The sequence below is a fragment of the Papaver somniferum genome, chromosome 1 (assembly GCF_003573695.1).
Source record: "Papaver somniferum cultivar HN1 chromosome 1, ASM357369v1, whole genome shotgun sequence".
Lineage (NCBI taxonomy): Eukaryota > Viridiplantae > Streptophyta > Magnoliopsida > Ranunculales > Papaveraceae > Papaver > Papaver somniferum.
In genome coordinates this window covers 82861302-82875184 of record NC_039358.1, presented here as the reverse complement: position 1 = coordinate 82875184, position 13883 = coordinate 82861302, and the positions used below count along the sequence as shown (strand labels likewise).

General features: G+C 37.5%; 1 protein-coding gene across 2 annotated transcripts; it reads right to left on the bottom strand.

The window, feature by feature from the left end:
* Positions 1-1863: 1863 nt before the first annotated feature.
* Positions 1864-7127, bottom strand: LOC113292442 (probable E3 ubiquitin ligase SUD1). 2 transcript variants are annotated; one of them, XM_026541449.1, is made up of 9 exons: positions 6757-7127; positions 6027-6581; positions 4782-5441; positions 4467-4675; positions 4055-4369; positions 3647-3804; positions 3385-3554; positions 3135-3290; positions 1864-2740 (listed from the first exon to the last, which is right to left on the bottom strand). In XM_026541449.1, the coding sequence occupies exons 1-9, from the start codon at positions 6973-6975 to the stop codon at positions 2309-2311; spliced, it is 2874 nt and encodes a 957-aa protein (XP_026397234.1). In that variant the 5' UTR covers positions 6976-7127; the 3' UTR covers positions 1864-2308. The 2 variants fall into 2 exon arrangements, with proteins under 2 accessions (XP_026397234.1, XP_026397235.1); XM_026541450.1 differs by having other exon boundaries at positions 3144-3290.
* Between the last annotated feature and the right edge of the window lie 6756 nt (positions 7128-13883).

Below are 13883 nucleotides of genomic sequence, written 5' to 3'. Positions count from 1 at the left end.
TTGAGGGGATAATTCTATATGGATTTAACCAACAAGTGGTGCAGTGTTTGTTCGCCCTTTAATCCCAACAACTTCATCATATGTTATGAAACCATTGTTTACATAAGTAGAGAATACTGACTGTTGGATCAAATTGAATTCTAATTGGATTAGGTTCTTTTTCCCAAACAGATTTTGCATATCTATTTAGAAGGAGTAGATGTTTTGTTGTTTCTAGTTCTTCTCCACACATTGGACAAGAAGGATCAATGTATTTTACTTTTCCATATAATTTTGTATTGGTGACTAGAGCATTTTAGATGCATTTCCAGAAGAAAACTCTTATTCTTTGAGATATGTTTAGTTTCCATAAAGCTTTCCAGAAAGTTTCTTGAAGAGAAGACTAACCACTTCTAAACCTTTTCCATTAAGCTAATCAAACATTGATTTAACTGTATAATTTTCTGATTTTGTTAGAGTTCATCTAAGCTTGTCATGTTTTTGTTTATTTGATTTGTCTAGAAACAGATAGATTCTACAGATCAAGGATGTTATGTCTGAACGAAAGAGAGGGTTTATGAGAGAAAATTTTCACTTTTTAATGACAGGATCAATGAGATCTGTCACAAATGTTATAGATTCATTACTTTGATTACTATATTGCATTAGGTTACCACTTATGCCCGCGATCTAGTTGTCTTCCCAAACATTGATATCTAAACCATTCCTCACTTCCCATATATTTGTTAATAAGCTCTAGACCTCAACATAAACACTTCCAAGTCCAAGATCCTACTTTTAAGTGACTTTTCTTTCTAAAATAAACTGGTGTCAAAGTTTTTCCCCACAGTGAATTGGGTTCGTGAACTAGTCTCCATGTTGTCTTCGTAATCATTGCTAAGTTAAATTTTCTAGCATCTCTCAAACACAAGCCTCCTGATTGCATAGGTTTGCATAGGGTGCACATACCCTACCCATACCCACCAACCCTACCCTACCCGCCAGTTTTTTAACCGTATCCTACCCTATCCACTATTTGGCGGGTAGGGTGGCGGGTAAAGATTTTCTTAACCGCCAGTAAACGGGTAGGGTGGCAGGTGTAGGCCATATCCTACCCACCCTACCTAGGGGTGCACATACCCTACTCATACCCACCAATCCTACCCTACCCGCCAGCTTTTTAACCGTATCCTACCCTATCCATTATTTGGCGGGTAGGGTGGCGGGTAAAGATTTTCTTAACCGCTAGTAAACGGGTAGGGTGGCGGGTATAAGCCATGTCCTACCCACCCTACCCGTTGTGCAGCCGTACGTTTGCAGAGGCTAGTCCATGCTTTAGGATAAAATCTCCTGGAGACTGTATTGTTTTGCCCCACCAATAGGTAAGATTATGTGTTTTGCTAACTCACCCTAAAGAAGTCAACAAAATCATCCATTGGAAGTGTAACCATCAAATTTTGTTTATACGCTAAATGGTCAAAAGGGCATTTAAATCCCACAATTTTTGTGTCTCTTTCAGATGGGGTATTTTTATAGCAAGACAAGCCAAAGTGGCTGAATATGCGAGTAACGGAATGATCTAGCATCCAATTCAAGCTGTTTCTAGTTTTAGTTGGGATGCAAGAACTTACTGCTTACAAATATGTGGCGAGGACGGTATTAGGATCCAATGCGACAACAGAACCAACACAATACACATTTGCAGACCTTATTTGAAGTTTGGAACCAATCATCTAAACCGATTATTTCATTCTGGCTGGATTGTGGATATAAGGAACTTGATCAAGGAAAAATTCCTCCAAATCGATTCTTAGATATACAATATTAGCATGACCAGACAATATCTACAGCAAATGACCAATTGTCTGAAAAATATGCCATTAATAAAGAAATGCACAAAAAAACCAAGTCCAACACCCAATCCAAGCTATACATAATATCGCATCAGAATCAGTGGCTCCCCAGCAGACATGCCAGAGACTGAAGATTGCATAATAGACTAGAATTCATGTCTAAATTGCGTTTTGCAGTACTCTAGTACGACATGTTATTAGATAAAACTTTAAAATATGAACCGAAACCTTCCTTTCTGTAGTAGTAAAGAAAATCCTACTCGCTAAGCGAAGCCCCTCTTCCGAGTATTTACAAGCAACACTGGAGCTTATTTCACAGTTTAAGGCAATTGAATCACTTGATTCTCTCTCAAAGTTGCTCCCAGTAACAAAAGAATGCTCTGCCAAGAAAACAAAAGAACATAACAGCTAAACAGCTCACTTTTGAGTTTTAAGATACTTCCTAGGTTACATCAAATCTAAGTGTATCCCGCACATTAGCGTTCTTGAGACTGTGATATCCATCTCACCAACTTACCAATCTCAATTTTGCACTCCATTGCTGCTTCACCAAAATTTTGTAGCCCCAAACTGGAATAAAGGTCATCTCGCACTGGATTGTGAAGGCTGGTGATCCAAACTGGAAATCTTTTGGCACAGGAAAACAGTACAATTATGGTCAGATAGGCTATCCAAGTAAACCGATTGACAGTTGAGCATACTGTTAGCGAAAAACCAAACGAGGGGATTATCCATCTTGCGAAAACGTAGGGAAGACAGAGAGACATTAGCAGATTCATAACGATTGGGATCAATATCTCCTGCAGCATCCAACTCCCTGGAAGCTTCAAGAAATCATGATGTCTCACCCTTTCCAACTTAGTCCGCCAGCTTTCATCTGCCAGAACAATTTTATGGTTCAGCAACACCTGTATAACGAAAACAGTTGATACAAATGTTAGAAGATAACAGTTCCTTACCAAAATTCAAGTAACTTAAAGCGAAAGCAAATTTTGAACCCAGCGAAAACTTGTCTCTGAATTAGTATTCTCAGACTTTATAAGTTTTTTTAATATTCAGGGAGGCTTCTAAGAGCTGTGTATATCTCTATGTAGGCAAATTCTAGAGTTTCGTGCTCGAGACGCTTCTTTGATGAATCAATTAGACATCAACCTCAGTTTGTCCCACTCATGGAATATGTCGATCACATTTTTGCCGTGACACTATGTGCACCTCCATCCTAAGGGTCCATTACTAGATGCTATTCAAAAGTGATACTTCAAAAGTGATACTTCAAAAGTGATACACGCAGTAAAGAGTTACAGCAAATACCAATGTCCTCCACAGCTTAAAGAAGAAGAACCCCACTGCCCAATCCTGACACAAGAGTAAAGGTGGGGCTTTAACCACCAATGCTCGAACTGGCACCATGAATGAAAACTCAAATAAAAGTCCTATTAACACTGGAATAACAATGATCTGAAACCAAAAGACAAGTATCAACATTAAAAGTCAGATTTTAAATAGAATGCTCAGAGAGAAACAGAAAATATCTGTCGAATCAGTCCCATACCCAAAGTGATAATATAACACGACTCTCAACGATATTACAAAACAACTTGCAGAAATCCCTGAACCGTAAATGCGTTATCCCTGCTTTAAGTTTAAAGTGCCTGATGAAGTATCTTGCTCCAGTGAAAGAAGTCCAGATGGAAATATTTGCAATAAAGAAGGCATACAGATCTAAGGAAAGAAGTCAGAAGTTTAGTTAATAACAGTATTCACCTAAGAAGCATGGAACTGAGCAGAAACTACAATCTCTACAATTACATTACCGTTGCACTCGATGCCATGAGTTATTGGGAGATTAGAAATGAAACTGAACAGTACATGTCCTAGTGGTAGGGATACGATAATCAAAGATGAACTGAAGAGGAGCCACGTTATCCATGCCAGTACGACCAACAACACAACATGAAGTACCAAAGCATAGCTGCAAATAGTTGAGAGATCCAGTAGAAGATTTAAGCTTAAATTTGGTATCGAAGACAAGATACAGTACCAGGTGCTTGAAAATAATGTCACCAAATTTGACATTTCAAAAGAAATTACTGAACATCTTAGATATTTCACTATGAATATATTTTGGCATATCGTATTCCGCACGTGAATATGATAAAACTAGTTGTTTTTTTCCTGCTACTCAAAATCATAAACAAAGATTACACAGTTAAATCACTTACCCATTATCACTCGGATCACTTGCACAGTTTTCAACACCATCAAAATTCTGTGAGGTGAAAGTATTTTCTTTTGGATCTTGAGCAGCAATTCCATCATGCGCTTCGTCCTGCTCCCTTTCCACTTTCACATTGTACTGCCCGCCAATGTGCCCAGGTCTTGAACACAAGAAATCACTTAAGCCAAGTACACAGCAAACTGAGGTAACCCACTGATGGATTAGATCGGCAACTGTTTCCCGCAGTTCAATTGCATAAGGTAAGCATAACTGGAGCAGAAGCATGACTACAGGAATCTCTGTGAATGGCTCAGATACACTGCAATTTGGAAAGAACCTGGTTCAGTGTTACCAGTCGCAGCAAACACAAAATAAGAAGTAGAAATGTGGTTCACAAGTAGTAGGTGGCAACTTACGAAATATGCAGAGGGATGATGGTTGGTGCTAACAGAATGGCCAGTGTAACTGGTAAATATACTAGATATATCATCAAAATGCCATTAACGGCAATGGAGAACAGGAATCGACTAGCTTGCAAACACACCTCATTGGTAAGTCCATGTAAAATGATGCTGATTGGATCTGCTAAATTCTGAAGAAACTCTAGAACTTCTTTACGCAAAACCTGAACAATTAGTTAAAGGTAATATATCATCAAAAATTACTACACAAGAAACTGGTGATTATACAGTAACGAAGTCAACTTCATCAAATAGGCTAAAGAATAATACCCTTTGAAAAAGGCTAGTAGAGATGTGTATCTGGAACATGTATATGATTCCTACCGCCCAATGCATCGAAGAACTTAATAAAGGGAATTTCGAAAAGAATTCTACCCTATCAGAAAATGAGTTCCCAAGCATCGTAATGGTACAAACATCCAGCCACCAACCATACACCGAAGGAATGACTCCAAGATGAATTATCAGAAAGAATGGATATTTTAAAATTCTCAGGAATACCCTCACATAGTAGCGTATCTTTGATGCAACAGTTCTCATAGGGATACCAGAGCAAACGAAGACCAAAGACACAACAATCGTATATCCAGTTGCAAGAGTAATACCATCATATAGGCCTGAGCTTCGGTACACTGAAAGTGGCTTGCATACGCTGCTTGAGGCTTCTCCTGGTCCAGTACTGTTTGCAGCCAGGGTTTCAACAACCACTTCTATAGCACATGAACGCAGGCAATCATTCTGAATTTCAGCAGACAAATTTGTAACGGCATGTGATGCATTCTTCACTGAGTTATTTCCTATATAGAGTGCTGACTCTATAAATAGCATGAAAATCGACGAAGCCACAAAGAAAAGCCATGAAAGACAATGCAGAATAATTCGTCCTAACGAGAACGGCACCAATATCAGCACACCGTTGGTAATCAGATACTGCAAAGAGAGAAAGGGAGAGTATAATTATAGTAATATAATGTATGAAATCCTCAGACAAAAGATTTGTGAACAGTCACAGAATTGCACATAGGTATACTTGATGGATGCAAAAAAAGGTTCATACTGAAATAAGCGAAAAAGAAACGGAAAGTGAGACTTAGGTCACAATGATACAACTTACAAGACTTAGATAACTGCGAAAAACATGTCGAGCTCAATGTCTGGTCCAACAAAGATAATAGAAGCTCACATAATAAACCAGCAATGGTTTGAGATAGTCGAATACTTCTTCTTTGTAATTGTTATAACTGGAAGTGATCTTAAACATATAACAGTATCATTCACCATATTAGAACTTGATATATCTATCTTTGTACTATATGTCATATGCCTAAATTACTAAATTATCATGAAATTTTTTGAACTTTTCCAGTGAGGTAAAAGTTTACAATCTGGTTCAATAATTGTTTGGTTCAGCATTTATGTTGAACCACTAGGAAGCAACTCATATATTACCAATTAAAGCTGACATTCCACCACTAATGTAAATATATAGAATGGTAAAAAGGGAATGGAACTTACAAATAAGATAATCTTGACCAGAAAAATACCAGTACGTCGTAGAGGAACATCAAACGTGGAGATAGCAATCACCACCACTCTTCGAAAACCCCGAAGAAGAGGAGCTACCAACAATCTTAACCCCGGTGCGACATGATCCTCATTTCTTACACCAGCAATAGCTTGCGGTTCCCCAGCACCTTCACCAATTTCATGAGCAATATGAATCTCATTATCTAATCCCATTATTAAAGCAAAGACACACATCCAGATCATATAGAAGACATTGATTACAGATCCATACAACCAGTCCATCATAACTGTTGAAGGAGACATATGACTATGAACTAATCCCTGAATTTCAGAAAGGCTCCTTACTAAACTCAAACGCCATGTCCAAAATGCAATTAAGGGAGCCACAAGGAGTTGCTGAGAACTTGAAAAACAAAACCGCAGACAGAAGTGCGGAACATGGCATGCTTTCATTGCAATCCCACCCACAAACTCTCTGAGAGGTAGTCTTGTTGGAGTATTCTCAGCATAAACACGATATACAGAATATTTATGTTTGCACACCTGTAAAAAATCATGCTAACAACATTAGTCTACAATCTACATAAAAAAAATACAAGGCAAAATCCCTTGTTTCATCAAATTGCTCTATTCAGTTTTGTGTGTGTTTTTTAGTCGGACTAAAATAAAAGTATAAAACCCTAAGTAACAAATTGATTGAGATAGAGAAAGAGTGAACCTCGCATTTAGGAGTGATGCGTTGCTTCATCCAGCGGAGGAAACATTTTGGGTGAACAAATTTCATACTCCCGGAACAAGCACAAGGGTACTGAAGTGGGTTTTCAGAATCACCAGGGCCATAACAAATCCTGCAAATCTGCTCTTCCTCTTCTTCTTCATCTTCGTCTACTCTCTCTTTCATGTTGATAATTTCTCTGGTTTCCAACCCTCCTTCCATTTTCAATCTCTCTAGAGTCTCTCACTATCCTTCCCTTCACTAGTACTCTCTGGTCTCTACTGGTGTGGTGTATGAAAGGTTTTTGGTGGAAAAACTGAAACCCATTTTTGCTGCTTTTTCCCACCATTTCCTTTTTGTTAGCAAGAGCTCGTCTGTGCAGTGCTCAGTATCCAGAGATTTGTCTTTTTTCGTTTGAAATGTCTGATCATTTCTGTTTTATTACCTAAAAACCTAGAGAAGGTAATGTCGCCAAACAAACAGGGACTTAAATGCAAGACAAATAAACTTTTTGACCGGCCATTTGCCTAAAAGTCTAAAAGTTTTTATGCTTGGTCTTCTAATTATCAACTATTATCTCATGGCTTGCTATGTAGCTTTTTTTTTAACCGAGAGAGTGCCCAAAAAGAGCAACTAACTCTAAGATACATAACGGTGTTAAGATAAGCTAAGATTAGTATCATTCTGAACGACCATAATTGGTTGAGAGTTATAAATATTCGTCTCAGCAGTCGAAACATGAACTGATTGGAGAGTATCAAAAAATTGTTGGAGGTTAAAACCTTTCCAATTTAAATTATGTAATATATGTTTGACTGAATGGAAATTTTTGCTAATCTAATCGCCGAGAGGTTCCGATGAAGAGATACTTTAATTAAGGTGCATAAGAAAAAATCAATAGCTTCAAAATTGCCTCCATGAGTCTGGTTGAATCCTACTTGGAATCTTTCTTGAACCTCCATTCGGTAACACTTCTTAATGGCCCGTAAAGTTTCATCATCTTCAGCTGCAAAGTCTATGTTGGATTTATGCATATCTTTGCCCCATTCCAGTGTTATATGAGCTCCTCTGTCTGTTCTGACTGCTCTGTTGAGTCTCATTGTTGTGTCCTTGTAGTTCCTTGCTCCCACACATTGGCCTGAAAAGGACATAGCAATTAAAGCAAAGTTAGTATAAGGAGGTAAATCACCATTAGCATTGTTAGTATTTACTTCCAAAATACTTATGCTAACAGTGATTCCAAATTTTTCCTTATGATGGCTTATAAGCCTAGCATTTCTTGCAAGGTGTTCATTGTTGGTATCCTGGTAGTACATATTGTTCAGAATGTGCCCTGGATTATTTATCACTCTATTAAAAAAGCAAATATGCTGAGTTATTTTCAAGGCAGTACTATCTGTAAAAGGGGTAATGTTCCTGAAAACCAGATCACATCTGGCTTTCCATATGAACCAGCAAATAGTAGAAAAAGCTGCATTCCAGCTGGTAGCCTGGTACTAGGGTTGTAAGTAGTGAGCCAGTTGTTAATCCCATGGAAATAACAGAAGTTATTGAATAGCTGATGAATATTCCCAAACAATTTTCCCCAGACGTCAGAAGCAGCAGGGAAGGAGAGGAGGACATGAGTAATATGTTGCTGAGCACTCTTGCGTATATTACAGATTGGATCAATATATGTCAGAATACTGGCATTCTTAGCATTGGTTGGAAGAATCCCGTGAGCACATTTCCATATGAATAACTGAATAGCTGGAGAAGTATCAAATTTCCTGATTTTATCCCAAGGAGAAGTGAGAACATCATTGGCATACTTATCAGCAATCTGCTTATCATATAGAGACTTCACAGAGAAAACCCCTTTGTTGGAAAGTCTCCAGGTTATTTTGTTTTCAGTATTAATGTTGTGTTGAGTAAGTTGAATAGACTGTTGAACATCCCGGGTGAACCATAAAGCTAAAATATCAAGATCCCAATCACCATTGGTGTTGAGTAGTTGATGGACAATGTTAAGGTTAGAAGGGAAGTTGGGTGGTTTTGGAAGGGTGTCAATTTGACCATTAAACCATCTGTCCTCCCAAATGTGAATTAGATTACCATTCCCAATCTTCCAAATGTAGTACTTTTGGATATTAGTAATGCCTTCAAGAATACCTTTCCATATCCAAGAATCAGAAGGTTTAGGTTTGGTATTCATTCTTATGACTTCATGGTTTGGGAAATGAGCAACCTTCATAGATCAACTCTATAATGAATAAGGTTCAGTGATTAGTCTCCATGCTGTTTTGGTGATCATGACATTATTGAAATATTCCATATTCTTGAAACCCAAGCATCCAAGTTCTTTTGGTTTGTTAACAACATTCCAAGATATGTAGTATAGACCTTTAGGTTTATCTTAATCCTTATTCCAAAAAAAGTCTCTTTGAATAACATTTATCTCCTTACAAGTAGCCTTTGGAAGCTTGAAGCCGTTCATTTGGTAGATACTTGAAGTAGAGGTAACAGATTGGATCATAGTAACTTTCCCAGCAGTTGATAGAGTAGCTTTCCATCCATCTGGTTTAAATTTTAATTAAACTATGTAAGGTTTGAAGGCCTGCACTTTGCTTTTATTGGTGAAGTGAGGGGAGCCCAGATTTTTATCCTTGATATCAATATTCTGAACTTTCATGAGATGGCTTATGCTATCAGCAATGTCAGGAGCAGTGTTTTCACTAAAAAAGATATCATACTTAGTAGAATTTATCATTTTCCTAGAAGATTGACTGAAATCCTGAAACACCTTGATAAGATTGATGCATTCCTCCATGTTAGCTTTAAAGAAAATCATACAGTCATCAGAAAAGAGAAGGTGTCTAATAGCATGGGCATCAACACTTAACATCGGAAATGACTTGACATTTTAAAATATAATAGCTTAAGTTAATGAATTAAATTTTCATTATGTCATTGAGATAGTAATAACATACAATACGATATGTACTGTTGAGTCGATTCTGAGTTTTACTCTTTTCATATTATTCTTAAAGGGGAAAAAACAACAAGGATCCGAACACTGTTAATATCTATACAATTATTCTTGAGACGAATGAGTTCAAGTGTTGTAATTTTGTTACAGCTTACATAGTTTAATATTTTGGTTCCGCTCGGTTGTTGGAGTATGTGGCGCGATAAACGACATATTATAGCTAGAGATAGTCCCTCGTGGAATAAAGAGGAATACATGTGGAGATTAATAAGATTGTTCATCTCCATACATAGAACTGAGTCCTTTAGTTAAAAACCCCACACCTCTTATCCCAAGGTGGTCAAGTGGGGTTCGGGGTCAAATGGCGGGCCCCGAATAGTGTCTGATGGTCCGTGAAGATCCTAAGAATTGGTAACAGAGCACATGGTTGGGGATACTGTCCGAAAATAGAAGTGGTTTTGGATGTCACACGGTTTAGGGCGCAAGTGGAGTTAGACTCAAGTTGGAGAATGCAAGGCCCAAAGTTGAACTGGCGCTCAAGGTGGAGTTAGTGTCTCACCCATTAACTCAGGTGGAGCAGGGTTACAGATTGGTAGGGCAATGTTCAATATTGAACTAACGCTCAAGGTGGAGTTAGTGCTTTCCTTCTCATTAACTCAAGGTGGAGTAGGATTTCAGGGCGCATAGTGACAATAATCATGATCGATGGGTAGCATATATAGATGGTAATCATATGGTGGAGTCTGATTGGACTGGTGAAGTGGTTTAATATCGCCAAGGTGGAGATTGTTGGAGTATGTGGCGCGATAAACCACATATGTATATCTAGGGATAGTCCCACATGGAAGAAAGAGGAGTACATATGGAGCTTAATAAGCTTGGGCATCTCCTTATGTAGCACCGAGGCCTTTTACATTAAAACCGCACACCTCTTAACCCAAGGTGGTCAAGTAGGTACAACATCGTGCTAATATGGTCAGGCACATAATAGGTTCCGATGGTCCATGAAGATCCTAACATCGTTCACTAAGGAAGATGCAGAAAGGTAACACTGTTTCAAATGATCGATAAGATATCTTTGTAAACTAAAAAACATATCAAATAATTAATTTTTTTGGGACAAAATATGTAAAAATTATTTCCGATATAATATCATGGATGGCTTGAGGATACAACTCGAGAAAGGAGAGGCATAGTATTGGAGAATGTCAAGGAGGGAAATGCTAGAAAGGATTTGTGGAATGAAAAATAAAAATATCTATCAGGTTTTCCTTTACTTTTGTAATGACAAGAAGAGTAAACTTGATATTAATAATTATTATTTTTAATATTCATATGATGGAAAATGCATAACTAAATAGAAAATATGCCCATGCCGTTACGACACGGATTGAGCCCTAGGTTAAACGAATAATATCCATCTCCCAATGTCACCTAGCTACAAAATCAATTAACTGTTATTACGTTGTCTCGAATTGGCATGAATGAGTTGGTATTGAGGTCAGATTGAGAAGGTGGTTTACCATATTGTTATTGTGTATTGAAGGATATCTGTAAGAAAAATTTAACACTTACAATCATATCAAATCTCTTATACCTAGTAGTTGTGGTTTCATACCTGAATTACTAAGTGTGCAGACAACAAAGGAACTACCAACATTTAAAGGGATTAAACAGAAACCAAGGAAATATCCATTTTCATATCGTGGATTCAACCACATCTGATGCGATGCAAATTCAATGAGAATTCTAACCTTCTTTCTCCTTGTTTTCAAAGCACAATTATTTTTCTTCCCCCCTTATACTGGTCTTAAACTCTCACAAAAAAGAACTAATAAAGTAGGGAAACAAAAAAGCAAACACATTTTTTTCTTCATTATAGCATGGACAGGATGTGTAGAAGAATAGTTATATTGATAACGTTCAATTTTTTTCATAATCAAAAGAACAATCAGGTTGCAAAACCGAATGATTTCAAACTATTATCGATTGGATTAAAGAAGTGAGAATCCATAAACAACCTATATTTATCCAAGCCTTGTCTCTTTAGTTAATTTTTTTAATCAAATTTATCCTTTTTCATTATTTTTTTCCTTATTCCACTTTGGAAAATTAATTTTATAAAACAAAATTTATCTGAAAATAGTAAAAGCATATTTTCCAAACATCATAATGGTTTTTGGAGTCCACCTATGTGCGCCCGCGTTTTAGCAATCTATATGGACTAACTCCGAAATAGGAGAGTTTCCCAATCAACAGTTTTTACATCAAGAGAATGTTTAGATATTGACTTAGATGTGACAGTTCTCTCAGGTGAATCCAAGCTTTTAGAATCATCTGGTAATTTCTGAACTGGTACGTTATTAGAGATAGACTCGTCCATAATCAGATCGATACAAACACAAACTTATAAGGTCTTTAACGTGTTTGCCTGCTCTGATACCAATTGAAAAAGCGAGGGTCTAACAACACCACCCAATATTTCTATTAGCAATCTGTATGGACTAACTCTGAAATACTTTGCTAGAGAATCAACTAGACAGTCAGACTCAATCTAGATAAAAGTATCTCAAGGAGTTAATATCTCTCTCTTGATTTGATTTTTACTCAAGCCAAAAACAATAGCGAGTCTTTATCAAATACAAGGAATAACTTGGACGGTGTCAAAGATCAATGTCCAAGTGTTAATCAATGAAATCAACAACCACAATGTCGGATCTCTAATCGATTAACCTTTAACGCACATCATGTATTATTTCAATTATAAAGATAAACAATATAATGCGGAAAATAAAATAACACAGACACTAGAAATTTTGTTAACGAGGAAACCGCAAATGCAGAAAAACCCCGGGACCTAGTCCAGATTGAATACACACTGTATTAAGCCGCTACAGACACTAGCCTACTCCAAGCTAACTTTGGACTGGACTATAGTTGAACCCCAATCAGTCTCCCACTAATTCAAGGTGTAGTTGTACTCCTACGCCTCTGATCCCAGCAGAATACTGCGCACTTGATTCCCTTAGCTGATCTCACCCACAACCAAGAATTGCTGCAACCCAAAATCGCAGACTTGATAATAAACAAATCTGTCTCACACAGAAAAGTCTATCAAAGGATAAATCTGTCTCCCACAGAAAAACCCTAGGTTTTTGTTCCGTCTTAAGATATGAAATCAAGGTGAACAGGAACCAATTGATAATCCGGTCTTATATTCCCGAAGAACAGCCTAGATTAATCAATCACCTCTCAACAATCTTACTTGAATACACAAGATGAATCACAAACAGTGAGACGAAGATGTTTGTGACTTCTTTATCTTGCCTATTGGAGAACTCTCACGATCTCAAGCCAATCAAAGATTGTACTCGTACGATAGAAGATGCAAGATCAGATCACACAACTACGATAAAAGTAGTATCGGTCTGGCTTCACAATCCCAATGAAGTCTTTAAGTCGTTAACCTGGTTTTAGAGAAGAAAACCAAAGGTTAGAGGAGAATCGACTCTAGCGAGCGCACTAGTATTACACAGACGTGTGGGGATTAGTTTTGCCCAATGCTAGATGTCTCCTATATATAGTCTTCAAATCAGGGTTTTTCCTTAGTTACAAAGCAATCAATATTCACCGTTAGATGAAAACCTGATTTAGATTCAAGCTAATATTTCTCAACCGTTAGATCGAAAACTTAGCTTGTCACACACACTTGAGATATACGTTTACAGGGTTTGTGAAAACCGTGCCCAAACATGTACGTGTATGTTGGTTCAACATAGTAACCCAAAAGGTCAACCATATGAGCATTTCATATTAACCTTGTTCTTCTTCACCATAACTATCTAGTTCAATTGACTCAAATGAACTAGTTAGAGAGTTGTTCAATTGCTATGAGATCTTATGTAACTACACAAGACACAATTGAAACAAAGATGATTTGATTCGATTGAATCGGCTCATGAACTTTATGGCCACGGTTTGCATACTGCATTCGTTAGTAATTTAAGTTTCATGTTCAGAGCACATCTTTAGATCATAACCCACTCAAGTACGCAAACAAGTTCGCGGACTTAAGACAACCGGCAGAGTTTGCCAAACTTAGCAGAAAATCTCGGCAAGGAGACTTCCACCAGTTCGCGGACTAGGTTCGCGGACTGAATTC